The following is a 22514-nucleotide window of genomic DNA, read 5'->3' as shown; positions in this document are numbered from 1 at the left end:
GGGAGTATTATTGCCGTGGAGCTCTGTTATACATTCAGACACATTACTGGCAGTATTAGTGCTGTGGCGCTCTGTTATACACTCAGACACATTACTGGGAGTATTATTGCTGTGGAGCTCTGTTATACACTCAGACACATTACTGGGAGAATTATTGCTGTGGAGCTCTGTTATACACTCAGACACATTACTGGGAGTATTATTGCTGTGGAGCTCTGTTATACACTCAGACACATTACTGGGAGTATTATTACTGTGGGGCTCTGTTATACACTCAGACACATTACTGGGAGTATTATTGCTGTGGGGCTCTGTTATACACTCAGACACATTACTGGGAGTATTATTGCTGTGGGGCTCTGTTATACACTCAGACACATTACTGGGAGTATTATTGCTGTGGAGCTCTGTTATACACTCAGACACATTACTGGGAGTATTATTGCTGTGGGGCTCTGTTATACACCCAGACACATTACTGGGAGGATTATTGCTGTGGAGCTCTGTTATACACTCAGACACATTACTGGAAGTATTATTGCTGTGGAGCTCTGTTATACACTCAGACACATTAATAGGAGTATTATTGCTGTGGGCTCTGTTATACACTCAGACACATTACTAGGAGTATGGTTGCTGTGGAGCTCTGTTATACACTCAGACACATTACTGGGAGTATTATTACTGTGGAGCTCTGTTATACACTCAGACACATTACTGGGAGTATTATTGCTGTGGAGCTGTGTTATACACCCAGACACATTACTGGGAGTATTATTGCTGTGGAGCTCTGTTATACGCTCAGACACATTACTGGGAGTATTATTACTGTGGAGCTCTGTTATACACTCAGACACATTACTGGGAGTATTATTGCTGTGGAGCTCTGTTATACACTCAGACACATTACTGGGAGTATTATTGCTGTGGAGCTCTGTTATACACTCAGACACATTACTGGGAGAATTATTGCTGTGGAGCTCTGTTATACACTCAGACACATTACTGGGAGTATTATTGCTGTGGAGCTCTGTTATACACTCAGACACATTACTGGGAGTATTATTACTGTGGGGCTCTGTTATACACTCAGACACATTACTGGGAGTATTATTGCTGTGGGGCTCTGTTATACACTCAGACACATTACTGGGAGTATTATTGCTGTGGGGCTCTGTTATACACTCAGACACATTACTGGGAGTATTATTGCTGTGGAGCTCTGTTATACACTCAGACACATTACTGGGAGTATTATTGCTGTGGGGCTCTGTTATACACCCAGACACATTACTGGGAGTATTATTGCTGTGGAGCTCTGTTATACACTCAGGCACATTACTGGGAGTATTATAGCTGTGGAGCTCTGTTATAACCTCAGACACATTACTGGGAGTATTATTGCTGTGGGGCTCTGTTATACACCCAGACACATTACTGGAAGTATTATTGCTGTGGAGCTCTGTTATACACTCAGACACATTACTGGGAGTATTATTGCTGTGGAGCTCTGTTATAACCTCAGACACATTACTGGGAGTATTATTGCTGTGGGGCTCTGTTATACACCCAGACACATTACTGGGAGGATTATTGCTGTGGAGCTCTGTTATACACTCAGACACATTACTGGGAGTATTATTACTGTGGGGCTCTGTTATACACTCAGACACATTACTGGGAGTATTATTGCTGTGGAGCTCTGTTATACACAGACACATTACTGGGAGTATTATTACTGTGGGGCTCTGTTATACACTCAGACACATTACTGGGAGTATTATTGCTGTGGAGCTCTGTTATACACTCAGACACATTACTGGCAGTATTATTGCTGTGGAGCTCTGTTATACACTCAGACACATTACTGGGAGTATTATTACTGTGGGGCTCTGTTATACACTCAGACACATTACTGGGAGTATTATTGCTGTGGAGCTCTGTTATACACTCAGACACATTACTGGCAGTATTATTGCTGTGGAGCTCTGTTATACACTCAGACACATTACTGGGAGTATTATTGCTGTGGAGCTCTGTTATACACTCAGACACATTACTTGGGAGAATTATTGCTGTGGAGCTCTGTTATACACTCAGACACATTACTGGGAGAATTATTGCTGTGGAGCTCTGTTATACACTCAGATACATTACTGGGAGTATTATTGCTGTGGAGCTCTGTTATACACTCAGACACATTACTGGGAGTATTATTGATGTGGGGCTCTGTTATACACTCAGACACATTACTGGGAGTATTATTGCTGTGGAGCTCTGTTATACACTCAGACACATTACTGGGAGTATTATTGCTGTGGAGCTCTGTTATACACTCAGACACATTACTTGGGAGAATTATTGCTGTGGAGCTCTGTTATACACTCAGACACATTACTGGGAGAATTATTGCTGTGGAGCTCTGTTATACACTCAGATACATTACTGGGAGTATTATTGCTGTGGAGCTCTGTTATACACTCAGACACATTACTGGGAGTATTATTGCTGTGGGGCTCTGTTATACACTCAGACACATTACTGGGAGTATTATTGCTGTGGAGCTCTGTTATACACTCAGACACATTACTGGGAGTATTATTGCTGTGGAGCTCTGTTATACACTCAGACACATTACTTGGAAGAATTATTGCTGTGGAGCTCTGTTATACACTCAGACACATTACTGGGAGTATTATTGCTGTGGAGTTCTGTTATACAGTCAGACACATTACTGGGAGTATTATCGCTGTGGGAGTTCTGTTATACACTCAGACACATTACTGGGAGAATTATTGCTGTGGAGCTCTGTTATACACTCAGACACATTACTGGGAGTATTATTGCTGTGGAGTTCTGTTATACACTCAGACACATTACTGGGAGTATTAATGCTGTGGAGCTCTGTTATACAGTCAGACACATTACTGGGAGTATTATCGCTGTGGGAGTTCTGTTATACACTCAGACACATTACTGGGAGTATTATTGCTGTGGAGCTCTGTTATACACAGACACATTACTGGGGGTAGTACTACAGTGGGGCTCTGTTATACACTCAGACACATTACTGGGAGTATTATTGCCATGGAGCTCTGTTATACATTCAGACACATTACTGGGAGTATTATTGCTGTGGAGCTCTGTTATACACTCAGACACATTACTGGCAGTATTAGTGCTGTGGCGCTCTGTTATACACTCAGACACATTACTGGGAGTATTATTGCTGTGGAGCTCTGTTATACACTCAGACACATTACTGGGAGAATTATTGCTGTGGAGCTCTGTTATACACTCAGACACATTACTGGGAGTATTATTGCTGTGGAGCTCTGTTATACACTCAGACACATTACTGGGAGTATTATTACTGTGGGGCTCTGTTATACACTCAGACACATTACTGGGAGTATTATTGCTGTGGGGCTCTGTTATACACTCAGACACATTACTGGGAGTATTATTGCTGTGGGGCTCTGTTATACACTCAGACACATTACTGGGAGTATTATTGCTGTGGAGCTCTGTTATACACTCAGACACATTACTGGGAGTATTATTGCTGTGGGGCTCTGTTATACACCCAGACACATTACTGGGAGGATTATTGCTGTGGAGCTCTGTTATACACTCAGACACATTACTGGAAGTATTATTGCTGTGGAGCTCTGTTATACACTCAGACACATTAATAGGAGTATTATTGCTGTGGGCTCTGTTATACACTCAGACACATTACTAGGAGTATGGTTGCTGTGGAGCTCTGTTATACACTCAGACACATTACTGGGAGTATTATTACTGTGGAGCTCTGTTATACACTCAGACACATTACTGGGAGTATTATTGCTGTGGAGCTGTGTTATACACCCAGACACATTACTGGGAGTATTATTGCTGTGGAGCTCTGTTATACGCTCAGACACATTACTGGGAGTATTATTGCTGTGGAGCTCTGTTATACACTCAGACACATTACTGGGAGTATTATTGCTGTGGAGCTCTGTTATACACTCAGACACATTACTGGGAGTATTATTGCTGTGGAGCTCTGTTATACACTCAGACACATTACTGGGAGAATTATTGCTGTGGAGCTCTGTTATACACTCAGACACATTACTGGGAGTATTATTGCTGTGGAGCTCTGTTATACACTCAGACACATTACTGGGAGTATTATTACTGTGGGGCTCTGTTATACACTCAGACACATTACTGGGAGTATTATTGCTGTGGGGCTCTGTTATACACTCAGACACATTACTGGGAGTATTATTGCTGTGGGGCTCTGTTATACACCCAGACACATTACTGGGAGTATTATTGCTGTGGAGCTCTGTTATACACTCAGGCACATTACTGGGAGTATTATAGCTGTGGAGCTCTGTTATAACCTCAGACACATTACTGGGAGTATTATTGCTGTGGGGCTCTGTTATACACCCAGACACATTACTGGAAGTATTATTGCTGTGGAGCTCTGTTATACACTCAGACACATTACTGGGAGTATTATTGCTGTGGAGCTCTGTTATAACCTCAGACACATTACTGGGAGTATTATTGCTGTGGGGCTCTGTTATACACCCAGACACATTACTGGGAGGATTATTGCTGTGGAGCTCTGTTATACACTCAGACACATTACTGGGAGAATTATTGCTGTGGAGCTCTGTGATACTCTAAGACACACCAACAATATTGAGCTCCTTGAAAAGAGGGACATTAGGAAATAAAAAGGGACAGAGGGTTTTGGGCCAAACATAGGGACTGTCCCTCCTAAATAGGAACGATTGAGCGTTTTGGTATTTAGCTACATTCATGCACATGGTAATATACATATTTTAATACATTGTTTGCAGTATTCTAAAACAACATTCATACACACAAATTGTCATAAAAATAATGTGATATCAAGACTATTGGATTTGGGAGGTGTCATTATTATTTCATCGTCATGTTATTAGACTGACACATTGCAAGGGGTGTCACCGATACAAATAGCACAATGGTGACAACAATCTGTTCAGTCACTTGCTATGAAAGGAGGCCAGAGCTGCAGCAATGATACAATACAGAATATATTGCAAAGCCCGTATAAAGGCTATTTATGTGTTCAGTACACTTAGCGTGTTCTACTGACTCATTAATGACTAATAGTGACATTTAGGATGTTTGTAAACCACCTTTCACTAAAGACTAGCTGGGCTTTATGGGAAGTGTGATCCACATAGATATTCAATATCATTGTAACCCAGAAGAAAATGCTCGGTGTAATATAATGCACAGTGACGTAAACAAATTCAAATGGGATGTACCAGGAAAAGGAGAATACAGAAATAGTGTGATACATTAAAAAAATATATATATATCTATAAGGGGTAATGGATAAGTTCACATGGAGAGCCACACAAGGATAGGGTCAGATCACAATGATGGCAAGCTATGGCGATAGCAGGACCTCTCCTGTATCAAAAACAGGGGAGCTCAGAGAGGAGATAAAAGAAGAGTAAAGCGCATCGTATAAAACCTTAACACAGTGATGTAGTAAATATAGAGAGCAAATAACTGCTCACCTTCTAGACAGCCTAATATAATTGGCTTTCAGTAGGATAGCATGTGTGTCAGGAGAGGGAACACAACCCTTCTTGGAGTGCAAACAGAATATCAGGAGTCCACAGGACTAAAAGTAGGCTAATAAACGGTTATTAATTTCAAAAGAATTAAAAACAGATAAAATTAAATAAAACTGAGCCAAATGCTAACAAAGATAAAATATTGTCCACCGGTACTACTAGCTCAAGATGTGTTTCGACGATTATTTTCACCTTTTGTAATTGAAAACATATTTTCTGGTTTGGAGTATATTGCACTATTTCTGTCTCCACCTTTTCCTAGTACATCCGGTTTGAGTTACATTGTTTCCTTTTTTTGATATCAGGGCGAGTGTATATTTATTTAGCATTCCACCAGGTTTTCATGACAGTTTACCATATTTTTTACTCATTGTTACCCACACCTACACCTATCTCTTGCCTCAACTGTCTCCATACGTTTACACAGGCCACCAAAAAGGCACATCTTTCATTATTAATGCAAACCCCTCTGTACATATTATAAAATGCAATAAAGACTAAGGGCTCGTGTAAATTGTCATAAATAGTGACTTTATTGGTATATCTGCCCCATAGATTGGTGTAGTTTGGCTCAAAGGCTGGATCCATTCTTTATATGAACTTGTAATGGGGTTTACCATCAAACCCACCATCCCATCTTGGATCTACTGAGCTATTAAAGAAGAAAAAAAAAAAAGAATAGTGTTTATGGAAGGGATATTATTAAGGTATATTATTTTGCATACTCAAATCTTTGTAGTTTTGTAACTGCCCTACCTAACTCCTTATGTTCTCTATGAATGCTTTGTCTAGCTAACTCCTTATGTTCTCTATGAATGCTTTGTCTACCTAACTCCTTATGTTCTCTATGAATGCTTTGTCTAGCTAACTCCTTATGTTCTCTATGAATGCTTTGTCTAGCTAACTCCTTATGTTCTCTATGAATGCTTTGTCTAGCTAACTCCTTATGTTCTCTATGAATGCTTTGTCTACCTAACTCCTTATGTTCTCTATGAATGCTTTGTCTACCTAACTCCTTATGTTCTCTATGAATGCTTTGTCTAGCTAACTCCTTATGTTCTCTATGAATGCTTTGTCTAGCTAACTCCTTATGTTCTCTATGAATGCTTTGTCTAGCTAACTCCTTATGTTCTCTATGAATGCTTTGTCTACCTAACTCCTTATGTTCTCTATGAATGCTTTGTCTAGCTAACTCCTTATGTTCTCTATGAATGCTTTGTCTAGCTAACTCCTTATGTTCTCTATGAATGCGTTGTCTAGCTAACTCCTTATGTTCTCTATGAATGCTTTGTCTAGCTAACTCCTTATGTTCTCTATGAATGCTTTGTCTAGCTAACTCCTTATGTTCTCTATGAATGCGTTGTCTAGCTAACTCCTTATGTTCTCTATGAATGCTTTGTCTACCTAACTCCTTATGTTCTCTATGAATGCTTTGTCTACCTAACTCCTTATGTTCTCTATGAATGCTTTGTCTACCTAACTCCTTATGTTCTCTATGAATGCTTTGTCTACCTAACTCCTTATGTTCTCTATGAATGCGTTGTCTAGCTAACTCCTTATGTTCTCTATGAATGCTTTGTCTAGCTAACTCCTTATGTTCTCTATGAATGCTTTGTCTAGCTAACTCCTTATGTTCTCTATGAATGCGTTGTCTAGCTAACTCCTTATGTTCTCTATGAATGCTTTGTCTACCTAACTCCTTATGTTCTCTATGAATGCTTTGTCTACCTAACTCCTTATGTTCTCTATGAATGCTTTGTCTACCTAACTCCTTATGTTCTCTATGAATGCTTTGTCTACCTAACTCCTTATGTTCTCTATGAATGCTTTGTCTACCTAACTCCTTATGTTCTCTATGAATGCTTTGTCTACCTAACTCCTTATGTTCTCTATTAATGCTTTGTCTACCTAACTCCTTATGTTCTCTATGAATGCTTTGTCTAGCTAACTCCTTATGTTCTCTATGAATGCTTTGTCTAGCTAACTCCTTATGTTCTCTATGAATGCTTTGTCTACCTAACTCCTTATGTTCTCTATTAATGCTTTGTCTACCTAACTCCTTATGTTCTCTATGAATGCTTTGTCTAGCTAACTCCTTATGTTCTCTATGAATGCGTTGTCTAGCTAACTCCTTATGTTCTCTATGAATGCTTTGTCTACCTAACTCCTTATGTTCTCTATGAATGCTTTGTCTACCTAACTCCTTATGTTCTCTATGAATGCTTTGTCTACCTAACTCCTTATGTTCTCTATGAATGCGTTGTCTACCTAACTCCTTATGTTCTCTATGAATGCTTTGTCTAGCTAACTCCTTATGTTCTCTATGAATGCTTTGTCTAGCTAACTCCTTATGTTCTCTATGAATGCTTTGTCTACCTAACTCCTTATGTTCTCTATGAATGCTTTGTCTACCTAACTCCTTATGTTCTCTATGAATGCGTTGTCTACCTAACTCCTTATGTTCTCTATGAATGCTTTGTCTAGCTAACTCCTTATGTTCTCTATGAATGCTTTGTCTACCTAACTCCTTATGTTCTCTATGAATGCTTTGTCTACCTAACTCCTTATGTTCTCTATGAATGCTTTGTCTAGCTAACTCCTTATGTTCTCTATGAATGCTTTGTCTAGCTAACTCCTTATGTTCTCTATGAATGCGTTGTCTACCTAACTCCTTATGTTCTCTATGAATGCTTTGTCTAGCTAACTCCTTATGTTCTCTATTAATGCTTTGTCTACCTAACTCCTTATGTTCTCTATTAATGCTTTGTTTACCTAACTCCTTATGTTCTCTATGAATGCTTTGTCTACCTAACTCCTTATGTTCTCTATGAATGCTTTGTCTAGCTAACTCCTTATGTTCTCTATGAATGCTTTGTCTAGCTAACTCCTTATGTTCTCTATGAATGCGTTGTCTAGCTAACTCCTTATGTTCTCTATTAATGCTTTGTCTACCTAACTCCTTATGTTCTCTATGAATGCGTTGTCTAGCTAACTCCTTATGTTCTCTATTAATGCTTTGTCTAGCTAACTCCTTATGTTCTCTATGAATGCTTTGTCTAGCTAACTCCTTATGTTCTCTATGAATGCTTTGTCTAGCTAACTCCTTATGTTCTCTATGAATGCTTTGTCTACCTAACTCCTTATGTTCTCTATGAATGCTTTGTCTAGCTAACTCCTTATGTTCTCTATTAATGCTTTGTCTACCTAACTCCTTATGTTCTCTATGAATGCTTTGTCTAGCTAACTCCTTATGTTCTCTATGAATGCTTTGTCTCCCTAACTCCTTATGTTCTCTATGAATGCTTTGTCTACCTAACTCCTTATGTTCTCTATGAATGCTTTGTCTACCTAACTCCTTATGTTCTCTATGAATGCTTTGTCTAGCTAACTCCTTATGTTCTCTATGAATGCTTTGTCTAGCTAACTCCTTATGTTCTCTATGAATGCTTTGTCTAGCTAACTCCTTATGTTCTCTATGAATGCTTTGTCTAGCTAACTCCTTATGTTCTCTATTAATGCTTTGTCTACCTAACTCCTTATGTTCTCTATTAATGCTTTGTCTACCTAACTCCTTATGTTCTCTATTAATGCTTTGTCTACCTAACTCCTTATGTTCTCTATGAATGCTTTGTCTACCTAACTCCTTATGTTCTCTATGAATGCTTTGTCTAGCTAACTCCTTATGTTCTCTATGAATGCGTTGTCTAGCTAACTCCTTATGTTCTCTATTAATGCTTTGTCTACCTAACTCCTTATGTTCTCTATGAATGCGTTGTCTAGCTAACTCCTTATGTTCTCTATTAATGCTTTGTCTAGCTAACTCCTTATGTTCTCTATGAATGCTTTGTCTAGCTAACTCCTTATGTTCTCTATGAATGCTTTGTCTAGCTAACTCCTTATGTTCTCTATGAATGCTTTGTCTAGCTAACTCCTTATGTTCTCTATGAATGCTTTGTCTAGCTAACTCCTTATGTTCTCTATGAATGCTTTGTCTACCTAACTCCTTATGTTCTCTATGAATGCTTTGTCTAGCTAACTCCTTATGTTCTCTATTAATGCTTTGTCTACCTAACTCCTTATGTTCTCTATGAATGCTTTGTCTAGCTAACTCCTTATGTTCTCTATGAATGCTTTGTCTCCCTAACTCCTTATGTTCTCTATGAATGCTTTGTCTACCTAACTCCTTATGTTCTCTATGAATGCTTTGTCTACCTAACTCCTTATGTTCTCTATGAATGCTTTGTCTAGCTAACTCCTTATGTTCTCTATGAATGCTTTGTCTAGCTAACTCCTTATGTTCTCTATGAATGCTTTGTCTAGCTAACTCCTTATGTTCTCTATGAATGCTTTGTCTAGCTAACTCCTTATGTTCTCTATGAATGCGTTGTCTACCTAACTCCTTATGTTCTCTATGAATGCTTTGTCTCCCTAACTCCTTATGTTCTCTATGAATGCTTTGTCTAGCTAACTCCTTATGTTCTCTATGAATGCGTTGTCTAGCTAACTCCTTATGTTCTCTATGAATGCTTTGTCTCCCTAACTCCTTATGTTCTCTATGAATGCTTTGTCTACCTAACTCCTTATGTTCTCTATGAATGCTTTGTCTAGCTAACTCCTTATGTTCTCTATGAATGCGTTGTCTAGCTAACTCCTTATGTTCTCTATTAATGCTTTGTCTACCTAACTCCTTATGTTCTCTATGAATGCTTTGTCTACCTAACTCCTTATGTTCTCTATGAATGCTTTGTCTACCTAACTCCTTATGTTCTCTATTAATGCTTTGTCTACCTAACTCCTTATGTTCTCTATTAATGCTTTGTCTACCTAACTCCTTATGTTCTCTATGAATGCTTTGTCTAGCTAACTCCTTATGTTCTCTATGAATGCTTTGTCTAGCTAACTCCTTATGTTCTCTATGAATGCTTTGTCTACCTAACTCCTTATGTTCTCTATGAATGCGTTGTCTAGCTAACTCCTTATGTTCTCTACGAATGCTTTGTCTAGCTAACTCCTTATGTTCTCTATTAATGCTTTGTCTAGCTAACTCCTTATGTTCTCTATGAATGCTTTGTCTAGCTAACTCCTTATGTTCTCTATGAATGCTTTGTCTACCTAACTCCTTATGTTCTCTATGAATGCTTTGTCTAGCTAACTCCTTATGTTCTCTATGAATGCTTTGTCTACCTAACTCCTTATGTTCTCTATGAATGCTTTGTCTAGCTAACTCCTTATGTTCTCTATTAATGCTTTGTCTAGCTAACTCCTTATGTTCTCTATGAATGCTTTGTCTACCTAACTCCTTATGTTCTCTATGAATGCTTTGTCTAGCTAACTCCTTATGTTCTCTATGAATGCTTTGTCTAGCTAACTCCTTATGTTCTCTATGAATGCTTTGTCTAGCTAACTCCTTATGTTCTCTATGAATGCTTTGTCTAGCTAACTCCTTATGTTCTCTATGAATGCTTTGTCTACCTAACTCCTTATGTTCTCTATGAATGCTTTGTCTACCTAACTCCTTATGTTCTCTATGAATGCTTTGTCTAGCTAACTCCTTATGTTCTCTATGAATGCTTTGTCTCCCTAACTCCTTATGTTCTCTATGAATGCTTTGTCTACCTAACTCCTTATGTTCTCTATGAATGCTTTGTCTCCCTAACTCCTTATGTTCTCTATGAATGCTTTGTCTAGCTAACTCCTTATGTTCTCTATGAATGCTTTGTCTAGCTAACTCCTTATGTTCTCTATGAATGCTTTGTCTAGCTAACTCCTTATGTTCTCTATGAATGCTTTGTCTACCTAACTCCTTATGTTCTCTATGAATGCTTTGTCTACCTAACTCCTTATGTTCTCTATGAATGCTTTGTCTACCTAACTCCTTATGTTCTCTATGAATGCTTTGTCTACCTAACTCCTTATGTTCTCTATGAATGCTTTGTCTACCTAACTCCTTATGTTCTCTATTAATGCTGGTCAGTGAGCTGAGCTGTAGGAGGACAAGCAGCCTGCAGATATAGACCAGGACAGACCTGCAGTAAATCTGCGTCTCTCTTTCCTATTCCTGTTCCTATATCTTCACCCTGGCACAGATCTTCTGAACGGTAGTCAGTGTTGCTGCTGTTTGAGATGCAAAGTGGGTGGCTGGGATTTGCGTTTAAAGAGACACTCCTGCACTGGACTCCAACAAATGAAATGTGTCTAAGTGTGCAGATAGACACTGGAAGGGGGATTGGTGACGATGTAACCGGTATTTCAGCTTGTGCTTGACAAAGACCTCTTGTTAGGTCGAAACGTTGCTGTCCTTTCTGTTTCAATAAACCTGCCTGCGGCTTTAACGTTCTGAGTGCCTGGAGATATTTCTTCTATTGCATTGCTGTGCTCAATGCAGATCACAAATTGAAATGCTGCTTAAAGATGTGCTGCAGCAACTAAGCTATAGAAATCTCGTAAAGAATAACGTACTTCCTGCTGATTGGTCTTCAATCTGCGTCCAAAAAGGTTTTCACAGGAAGTCTCTGGCTAACTACAGGAATGCAACCAGCCCTCGGGGGAGGGAAACTCACTATGCATTCTGCGTTATTAAATTGGCCGAAGCCGGGGTTAACTCTGGGTGCCGACGACAGCCAAAGTTTCTGTGAACTGCTCCCAAATAACTAGCATTGGCATCTAGGGACTATGAGCAACACTTCACTGCACTGAATGACAATGGATATGTTGATTTGACTGTCCCTTTAAGGTGAAGAAAGTGGATGTATCTGTGTAACTATTGCAAGAACTGGATAATATATTAGTGCTATAGAACAAGAAGAAAAGACCATGTCTTTGGGTTTATGCACTATACACAGAATTAGTCAGAATTGAAGGAATTGCAAAATCTAAATACAAAGATAAGAGTTGCAGGCTGGTCAGATAAACACTTCATCCCAGGAGTGCTGAGTTCATTTCTATTGCCAAACCCTGGGTTAAATACATGTTAAAATACCTTCTGATGTCTTTGGATACGTGTGTGTTACATTTTCTCCCTTTAACTGTTTATTGTCAGTTTGCCAGAGGCTACAGTTGCTTCTAAGCTTCCCTATTCAGCTGTATTTAAGGCACTTTAACTCTTTTCATGCTGTACCATGTGCCATGAAGAAAATGCTGGTTGTTAGAATAGAATGTGGTAAAGGGGCAAAAACACAATTTTTTTTTATCCTAGGGAGAAGGAACATTATAGTCCGGATCACTGCTCAGGCTGAGGGAGGTCTGCACAGAATCTCTCAGAGGACCTTACTGAGCGGCCGACAAGTCTGGAACATGCTGCTGCCCCCCATATTCCTGACATAGCCCAGGCGGCTGACACGTCTGGAACATGCCACTGCCCCCCATATTCCTGACATAGCCCGGGCGGCCGACACGTCTGGAACATGCCGCTCCCCCCATATTCCTGACATAGCCCGGGCGGCTGACACGTCTGGAACATGCCGCTCCCCCCATATTCCTGACATAGCCCGGGGGCCGCCGATACGTCTGGAACATGCCGCTGCCCCCCATATTCCTGACATAGCCCGGGCGGCCAACACGTCTGGAACATGCCACAGCCCCCCATATTCCTGACATAGCCCGGGCGTTTGGCACGTCTGGAACATGCCGCTCCCCCCATATTCCTGACATAGCCCGGGGGCCGCCGATACGTCTGGAACATGCCGCTGCCCCCCATATTCCTGACATAGCCCGGGCGGCCAACACGTCTGGAACATGCCACAGCCCCCCATATTCCTGACATAGCCCGGGCGGCCGACACGTCTGGAACATGCCGCTGCCCCCCATATTCCTGACATAGCCCGGGCAGCCGCCGATACGTCTGGAACATGCCGCTGCCCCCCATATTCCTGACATAGCCCGGGCGGCCGACACGTCTGGAACATGCCGCTGCCCCCCATATTCCTGACATAGCCCGGGTGGCCGTCTGGAACATGCCGCTGCCCCCCATATTCCTGACATAGCCCGGGTGGCCGTCTGGAACATGCCGCTCCCCCCCATATTCCTGACATAGCCCGGGCGGCTGACACGTCTGGAACATGCCGCTGCCCCCCATATTCCTGACATAGCCCGGGAGGCCGACACGTCTGGAACATGCCGCTGCCCCCCATATTCCTGACATAGCCTGGGCGGCTGACACGTCTGGAACATGCCGCTGCCCCCCATATTCCTGACATAGCCCGGGAGGCCGACATGTCTGGAACATGCCGCTGCCCCCTATATTCCTGACATAGCCCGGGAGGCCGACACGTCTGGAACATGCCGCTGCCCCCCATATTCCTGACATAGCCCGGGCGGCTGACACGTCTGGAACATGCCGCTGCCCCCTATATTCCTGACATAGCCCGGGAGGCCGACACGTCTGGAACATGCCGCTGCCCCCCATATTCCTGACATAGCCCGGGTGGCCGTCTGGAACATGCCGCTGCCCCCCATATTCCTGACATAGCCCGGGAGGCCGACACGTCTGGAACATGCCGCTGCCCCCCATATTCCTGACATGGGCAGTGTGACGTGTCTGGGTGTTATATGGCTTTTATTTTAATTTACAAAAAATCAAGTATCAACGGTTTAGGCCACAATAGAAATATTCTAACAAAATGTCTGGAATGTTTCCACTTTAGATATTGCATCTAATATTTTTTAAATTCACCATAAAGTTCAGACACTTCACACATTAGTAAATAACCCAGTATATCTATAGGTTGGCTTTAGTCCCCTACAGAATGAATTCACCTATCGTCTGGCTTTTTCATAGAACTACAGCCATCTATAGATCGTGCTTCGCAATTCCTTTAACTTGTGTTTACTCATTTATATACTTACTAAGACTGTATATAAAGACTGAAGCTGCCTACCAATATTGGGTTAGACTAAATCTATACATCACATGTCCTCACTTACACAGTGACTGGCTACACCTGGAGGTTGAATGTCTTCACCCAAAGAGCAAGTTTGACTGCACCTACCTATTGAAGGTACTTACCCGTGCATATTTTCTTATCACTGTGAAGGCTGAATCCAGGCCTACAGCTGCAATAATGTCCCCCAATGTAGTTATGACAAAAATGGTCACAAATCTCTGTGTCACTCTCACATTCATTAATATCTATAATGAGAGAAAGAAAGGGATAATTACGCCCACTGGCTGCCATTATAAGATCAGACACAATATAAGAGTGATTCTCAATTACTGCCATTCGACTTCTGTCTCGATCACACCTCTCCTCCACCACAGTCTCCATCACACCTCTCCTCCACCACTGTCTCTATCACACCTCTCCTCCACCACAATCTCCATCACACCTCTCCTCCACCACTGTCTCTATCACACCTCTCCTCCACCACAATCTCCATCACACCTCTCCTCCACCACTGTCTCTATCACACCTCTCCTCCACCACTGTCTCCATCATATCTCTCCTCCACCGCAATCTCCATCACACCTCACCTCCACCACTATCTCCATCACACCTCTCCTCCACCACAGTCTCCATCACACCTCTCCTCCACCACAATCTCCATCAAACCTCTCTTCCACCACAATCTCCATCACACCTCTCCTCCACCACAGTCTCCATCACACCTCTCCTCCACCACAATCTCCATCACACCTCTCCTCCACCACTGTCTCCATCACACCTCTCCTCCACCACTGTCTCCATCACACCTCTCCTGCACCACAATCTCCATCACACCTTTCCTCCACCACTGTCTCCGTCACACCTCAGTTCATGCACCACTGTCTCCATTACACCTCTCCTCCACCACAATCTCCATTACACCTCTCCTCCACCACAATCTCCATCGCACCTCTCCTCCTCCACCAGTACCTCAATCATACCTCTCCACCACACCTTTCTTCAACCACTGTCTCCATCACACCTCACCTCCACCATAGTCTCCAAAAAATAGAGTTCCACAGGCCTCACAATGTAGGGGGAAGGCAAAAAAACTATACAACATTTCGGCCTAGATGACTAAGACCTCTTGGCTGAAATGTTGTTTTGATCTCCAATAAAAATATTTTTTTGCCTTCACCCTACGCCTGTGAACTTCTCATTTTTAGTAGTTCCTAGTGAGTTGCAGACCCCCTCCCATAGAGTTCACATATAAACTTACTTGTATGACTTTATCCACCTATCCAGTCTCCACCACTCCTCTCCTACACCATAGGCTTTATCACCCCTTTCATCCATCACATCTCTTCTTTACCACACCCCTCCTCCACCACTTTCTCCATCACATCTCTCCTCCACCATAACTCATTAAGGGATTAGTTAATCCTCCAACAGAGCCCTGACTATGTACTGTGTGGTTTTAGCTTATCTTCAATGCCTCCATCACACAGCTCCACCATCAGCATTCACTCAATGTGCCTCAGTCTGTCTCTTTCCATGTAAATCGCCAGCAGATATAATACATGGCATTATGATGTTTTTAGGGTCATGTATCTGGAGTTTCTGTTTTCACATCTCATGTAAGTTCCAAACAGACAGGTCACCCGGGGGCCTCCTCAGTTAAAGAGGCTATTGAGTCATGTAACGGAATAATATTCAGGTTATGAAGTACCTTCAGCTGTGTAGAAAAGCTCAAAACCATTGAACTCCTTCTCATTAGAGTAATCACTCCTGAAGGTAACAGTCATTTTATTATCGAGGGAGTAAAAAACGGTGTCTCCGGGGGCTTTCTCAGTGTCCGTGCTCTCTTTGCCGCACAGGTGAGCCACTTCTGTCCCTTTTGAATTGAGCTGTTAAAAAAAAATAGAATCTATATATATATAGTGGAATATATTCATTTTATATATTCATATAAATTACAATATGTTTATGGATAGGGACATAAAGGTCATACGACCTACATTAAACCTTAAAAATATTTCAGAGTCCTCCTCGGTGAAGTTTGCAACCCAATGCAATCTTCAAGGCCCAATAAGGAGCTACTCTAATGCTCCCTCTATACGTTAGGCCAAAACGTTTAATCTTTCATTTTATTTTATTTTTTAGATACACTGTTACCCCTCATTCCTTTTTTTTCTCAACATTTGTCACCTTCTTGGTCACACATAATGATACATCTACCGCAATGACTATTTACCTTACTGAGTATGTATCTATGTCAACTTTACACAAAGTCACAGAAAAAAAAAGTTACCTGAGCTCTCTCCTTAATCCCTATGTATATTTAGACAAATGGAGGTCATTTAGTTGCTCCAATGGCCATTGGAGGGAATGCCCACCTGCCAACGTCAAGGCAGACCCCACTAAGCGGGTCCTAACACTGACCCTTCAGCCTGCTTCCTTGAGCTTCTGGCAAAGATATCTCTAATGAGACAGCGAGGGGTATTTTTTATATACACCCCTATATACTTATTAACCCTTAATAGGGAACACATGGGATGGGCGGCAGCATTGTAACAAGGCTGTGTGATACAAAAAGTGAATGACCTCCATTTGTCTAAATATACATAGGGATTAAGGAGAGAGGTAACTTTTTTTCTTTGGTTTTTACTATATATTGGGGCTGATGTGTACTGTAGTCCTTGCTGCCGGCCGAGTAGTGATGGGAGTGAGCGCAGGACTTATCTTTTGTATTTATATTTACTTTTTGTATCACACAGCCTGGTTACAGTGCTGCCGCCCATCCCATGTGTTCCCTATTAAGGGTTAATAAGTATATAGGGGTGTATATAAAAAATACCCCTCTCTGTCTCATTAGAGATATCTTTGCCAGAAGCTCAAGGAAGCAAGGTGAAGGGTCACTGTAGGACCCACTTAGGGGGGTCTGCCTTGACGTTGGCAGGGGGGCATTCCCTCCAGTGGCTAAATATACATAGGGATTAAGGAGAGAGCGCAGGTAACTTCTTTCTCCGCCAAGGAGTGATGGGAGACTTATCTTTTGTATCTGTTTAGACAAAGTCATATTGATGTATTAGACCGTCTTGCTAATGTTACCCTAACATTTTGTACTGCTGTACTTTTCATGTTGTCATTGTTTCACTCATATATGTAATAAGATGTTTTCAAATGAAAAAAAAATAAATAAAAACAAATTAAAGGACCACTTCAGCTTAATGAAGTGGTCTGGGTGCCAGGTCCCCCAGGTTTTAACCCTGCAGCTGTAAACATAGCAGTTTCAGAGAAACCATGTTTACATTGAGGGTTAATCCAGCCTCTGGTGGCTGTCTTCCTGACACTATAGTGATCCTTTAACAAAATCTATTAAATAAAGAATTTATATTTAAAAAAGCATTTCAGAGAGCCTCATGAAATAACTATTTTCTTTGCGACACAGAGATTGGGAACGGCAAGGAGGCAAGTCTTCAATAGCAGATAAACTCTCGGAGACTGGAGCAAACTCATGTCAACGATGTGATTTTACTAAGCAATGCGACGTGTGATGTTAAACGTATAGATCATACAGGATTTTAATATTCTCATCATTCGTCCTACAATCTGCTTTATATTTCCATATTACTGAGTAACATCAAGACACCTCCCTGGACTGACAAGGAAGGGGGGACATGACTGCGGCTAGGCTAAGGAGTCTTGAAGGAATAGGAGAAGGGAGGGGGATATATGGATACATAGTTGCTAAGATGGGAAGACAGTTATAAGGACAGTTAGGGGAGGGGACTTACCTGTCAGCTCTTGGAAGTGCAGGGATCCTGACTTTCCCGCCCTCCCGCCCTTAGGACATTTGGTTATTGAAGGAATGTGGGTTTTGTTTCTGGTGCTTGTTATTGGTTTCTGTTTCTTGTTTTGTCACAGCACGCGGGAGTCCTGGCCAGCGCAGGCAGAAGTGAGGAAGTTGCCGAGGAGGCTTGGGGAGTCGCAGCCTGTTGGGAGCTGAGGGCGGAGGTAGGCTGCTCATGGACTCATGGTTTGTGGGGATATACCTGTCACCCCAACAGCTGACAGTATTTTATGTTGCTGGCATGGAAAAATTAAATAAAGCTGTGGCCGATGCCCTTACCCCACTTAATACGGTCTCTGTGTGTCATTGGGAAAGGGGGGCATCGGGTGGGTGGTACAGTCATCTAGACAGCAGTCATGTTAGTTCTTTGTGTAAGTTCCAGGAAATTACTAAGATTATTGTTTATTTAAAGGTTTAGCAATTCAGGAGTTTTGTGTATAGTACATAGTCCATAAAGCCTCTGCCAGGATTAACTCTATGTACGTCTATACCTTTATGTCCGTACTCCAACTATCCAAAGTTATTTTAACAAACTCAAACTTTTATTGATTATATTCCACAATAATGAATAAAACGTTTAATTAATGAGACGTTCAATGCTGGAACTGACCCATTACCAATATAGTTTGTTTATTAACCACAAATAAAGCAGACTAATGTCAAATCAGTCAAACAAGTCGGCAATTTAAAGGGGAACTGTCCCTTTTAAGGCTTTTTAATACAGTGTGACCTCGGTTTACAAACGCCTCGGTTAACGTCATTTTCGGTTTACAAATGAAAATCCATTGAAAATCATGCCTCGGTTTACAATTGATTTTTTCGCAATACAAGGCAAGTTTCCCCAGGATGCATTGCACCTGGGAGGTTTATAGCGCCGCCCCCTGCATGCTGGAGCCTGTGGGTAGCATGTGGCGTCGAGGGTGGGGGTGTTGGAGCGGTTTTTGCATCGAGTTTTGGAGCCATTCTGGAAACTGTTAGCTTTTTTGTGGGGGGCTTTTTTCGTGCATTTCTCAAGCTGTGGAAAGGTAGTGAGCTGAGCTTCGTCATTTTCATGCCTTTTATTGTGTGTTCTGCATTGTGGGTTGGCAGCTCATTTTTACTTTTTTCTGACCTCCAGAACGGATTAATTGGTTTTCAATGCATTCCTATGGGAAACCGCGTTTCGGTTTACAAATTTTTCGCAATAAGAAACGTCTCTGAGAACAAATTAAATCCGTAAACCGAGATACTGCTGTATATATTTACTTCTCCCCTATATTGAACTAATATGTTTTTGTGAGGCTTGAAAATGTAATGAAATGTAGAAATTCATAATGCTTTATTTAGCGCTATTTAATGAGGTGATTTTCAGAAAAATGACATTGAAGAAACACATAGGGCGTGCGTTCTGGGCTGACGTGTACTCTTTTGGCAGAATCAACCAACTTGTCAGGAATTTTATTAATTTATTACTGGCCCTTTAAGACAGCATGGCAGTACACACCCCTTGGTTAAACTCCAATCTCCAACACCTTAGGGCACAATTAATGTGTTAATCTGACTGATTGCATGAACTTCCTTGCTAATTCTTTGGATCACTCCTAGAGAGACCGTGTGTCCATCCCTTTCTGAATCTCCTCTTCATACCCCGATATCTTTAATTACCTGGTTAACTAATTCGGACTGGCCTTGACTCTGCTTTTGGAATTTCCTTCAATACTGCTTGATCTCCTATTGATCGACCTTGAACTGGATAAAGGACTTTGCTTATGGACTAGCCCTGGACACATCACCTAAACTTCTATTTCCAAGGACTGTCAGTTTATCCCTCTGCTTTGCTGCCACATCAGTTTGCCGTGCTGAAACTGCCTCAAAATTAAAAAGTGAGTGAGTGGTTCTTATTTTTTGTTTGGCATTTGTTAAAGAAAAAAGCATGACACAACTTCTTAGGGACAGCGTTTTACAGTAATACATTGATATATTAAACATACTGACTTACAAACTGATGTTGACAGAGACAAGAGGTGAAGTGGGCCCTGGTCAAACAAGCTCACAATCTAAGAGATACTTTACAACGACTGTAAAGTACAATACACAATAAAATGTAGTGTTCAGTCAGCTTTAGAGCCCAGCTAGTTACACACCGGTCTGTGAATTGGTGATTAGGGATTAATTAATTAAGCCTTCAATTTAGTGTTCGACTGTAACACCCATTACCCTCAGCCAGGCAGAGCTGATTCTGGTTCTCTGTACATGCTTTAACACTTTTAATGGACTAGACTCGTGCACAAATCCCTTTCAGCCGAGGTGAACGAATCAAATGCAATCTATGGACGAGCGCATTTATTCGTTAGAGAATCCACAAGCGAATCGATTCCTCCATCCATGGATTGAGAGGCATTGGGTTTGTTCAACGCAGATAAAAGGAATATGTGCACAAATATAATATGGGGGAAACATTAATTTTCCCTTAGCACGAAGACCAGCTGAATCTGAGTAATTGCTTGATAAAATTCACAAAGCCCATTAAGGTTATCATTGGATCAGTGCGTGTCTATTTGTGTACGGAGCAATGTGTATTTATGTTTTATCTTCTTACACTAATACCCACCGTAAATGTCACTCTGCAGATATCAAAAGGGATTTGTTTATTTATTAATATTGTGTTATCTATTCTTTCTTCTGATTTTAAATAAAATCGATTAGTTACAGATCCAGTGATTATTTTATTTTCGTTTTGCTGCGATTCGGAGAGTTCCAAACCAGCTGAATTTTGGATGAGATTTGATTTGGAATAAAGCAATATGTACCCATTTTAGTTTGCGATACTCCAATAGTAATGAATTATTGAACTTGGACTCCTAACTATGTGCTCCATACCTTGAGGTAGTCATATTCGCACCGATACGAAAGCTCCAGATTGAAGTAAGTGAAATAGATCTTAATTCGATGCCCTATGGGGGTTGTAATGGTCCAAGTGATCGTCTGGTCATTAGGATAGGGTTTCGGAAAATTCGGAGAAGTGATTCTTCCGTAGAGCCCAGTTAGTTCCACCCCATCTCCAGTTTTACAAATCACGACGGCAATAAGTGCAGAAAACCAAAGCCTGTAACACAAGAAATCAGTTAAAAATGAACTTGCTTCTAATTTGGACATGTCCGAGTTATGGAATCTAAAATGATTTAAATTACATTTACTGTTCCCTTCTTATGCTGTGGCTTTAGTATTACTCAAGGGAACTGTTACAATATTAATAGGTTTATTCACTGAATTCTAAGTGAATTCCACATTTTATGTCAAAGTAGCCGGAAGCATGGCTGGCTGGGAGAATGTTTCCACTTTGACTAATTTGGCCTTAAAATGTGAAATTCACTTTGAATTCTCATTTTATTGAACACTATATAAGTAGAGACGAGTCCTTCAAATATAAAATAAAGTCACTTTAAGTACCAATGGGCCAGTTGAATTATAGAAATAGTTGGGTGCTTTGTGCTGGATTTTGGAACTTGACCTGACCCCTTGTCTTTTTGGGCTCTGCTCATTTAAAAGGACACTCCAGGCACCCAGACCACTTCTGCCATTGGAGTGGTCTTGGTGCCAACTCCCACTACCCTTAACCCTGTAACCTTGCAGGGTTAACTCCTCCTCTAGTGGCTGTCTATCAACACTGGACATCCTCACGCTATGCATGAGGACCTCCAGTGTCGCCGAAATCCCCATAGGAAAGCATTGAATAATGCTTTCCTGTGGGGAGATCTAATGCGGATTAGGTCTCCCATGACGGCGGGGGAGGAGAGTATGCAGAGCCTGACCCAGCGCTGAGGGACATCGGCGCTGGACTCCGGTAAGTCACTGAAGGGGTTTTAACCCTTTCAGCAACTTAGGATGGGGGGGTGGGATAATATGTTTTCCTGGCACTGGAGAATCCCTTTAACCCTACTGTTCTCAACTCCTGACCCAGTGAGAAGATATGCCCCGTTGAACATAGCTATACATATTTTGGGGAAAAATAACCCTTTTAACCCCTTAAGGACACATGACATGTGTGACATGTCATGATTCCCATTTATCCCAGAAGTCTGGTCATTAAGGGGTTAAAGAGACGAGGCTATACCTGATTCATACCTGATTCAGTTACCTAATTGCAGACCTAGAAGATTGGACAATATGCAGGGCTGT

General features: G+C 41.4%; 1 protein-coding gene across 3 annotated transcripts in view; it reads right to left on the bottom strand.

Moving 5' to 3' along the window:
* The window catches only part of MASP2 (MBL associated serine protease 2), a 104036-nt gene that overhangs the window by 77955 nt on the left and 3567 nt on the right, over window positions 1-22514 (bottom strand). For 2 of the 3 annotated variants that reach the window (XM_063436886.1, XM_063436885.1), the window contains exons 2-4: window positions 21216-21441; window positions 16233-16410; window positions 14647-14769 (exon numbers count right to left, since the gene is read on the bottom strand). In XM_063436886.1, coding sequence (XP_063292956.1) covers window positions 14647-14769; window positions 16233-16410; window positions 21216-21441 — 527 coding nt within the window. Of the gene's footprint in view, window positions 1-6152; window positions 6295-14646; window positions 14770-16232; window positions 16411-21215; window positions 21442-22514 lie in introns of those variants that run through there. The other variant, XM_063436887.1, reaches the window with a different exon arrangement.

This window comes from Pelobates fuscus, chromosome 11, assembly GCF_036172605.1.
Source record: "Pelobates fuscus isolate aPelFus1 chromosome 11, aPelFus1.pri, whole genome shotgun sequence".
Classification (NCBI taxonomy): domain Eukaryota; kingdom Metazoa; phylum Chordata; class Amphibia; order Anura; family Pelobatidae; genus Pelobates; species Pelobates fuscus.
Note: the sequence above shows the minus strand (reverse complement) of the source record. Positions and strands in the feature narration are given on the sequence as shown.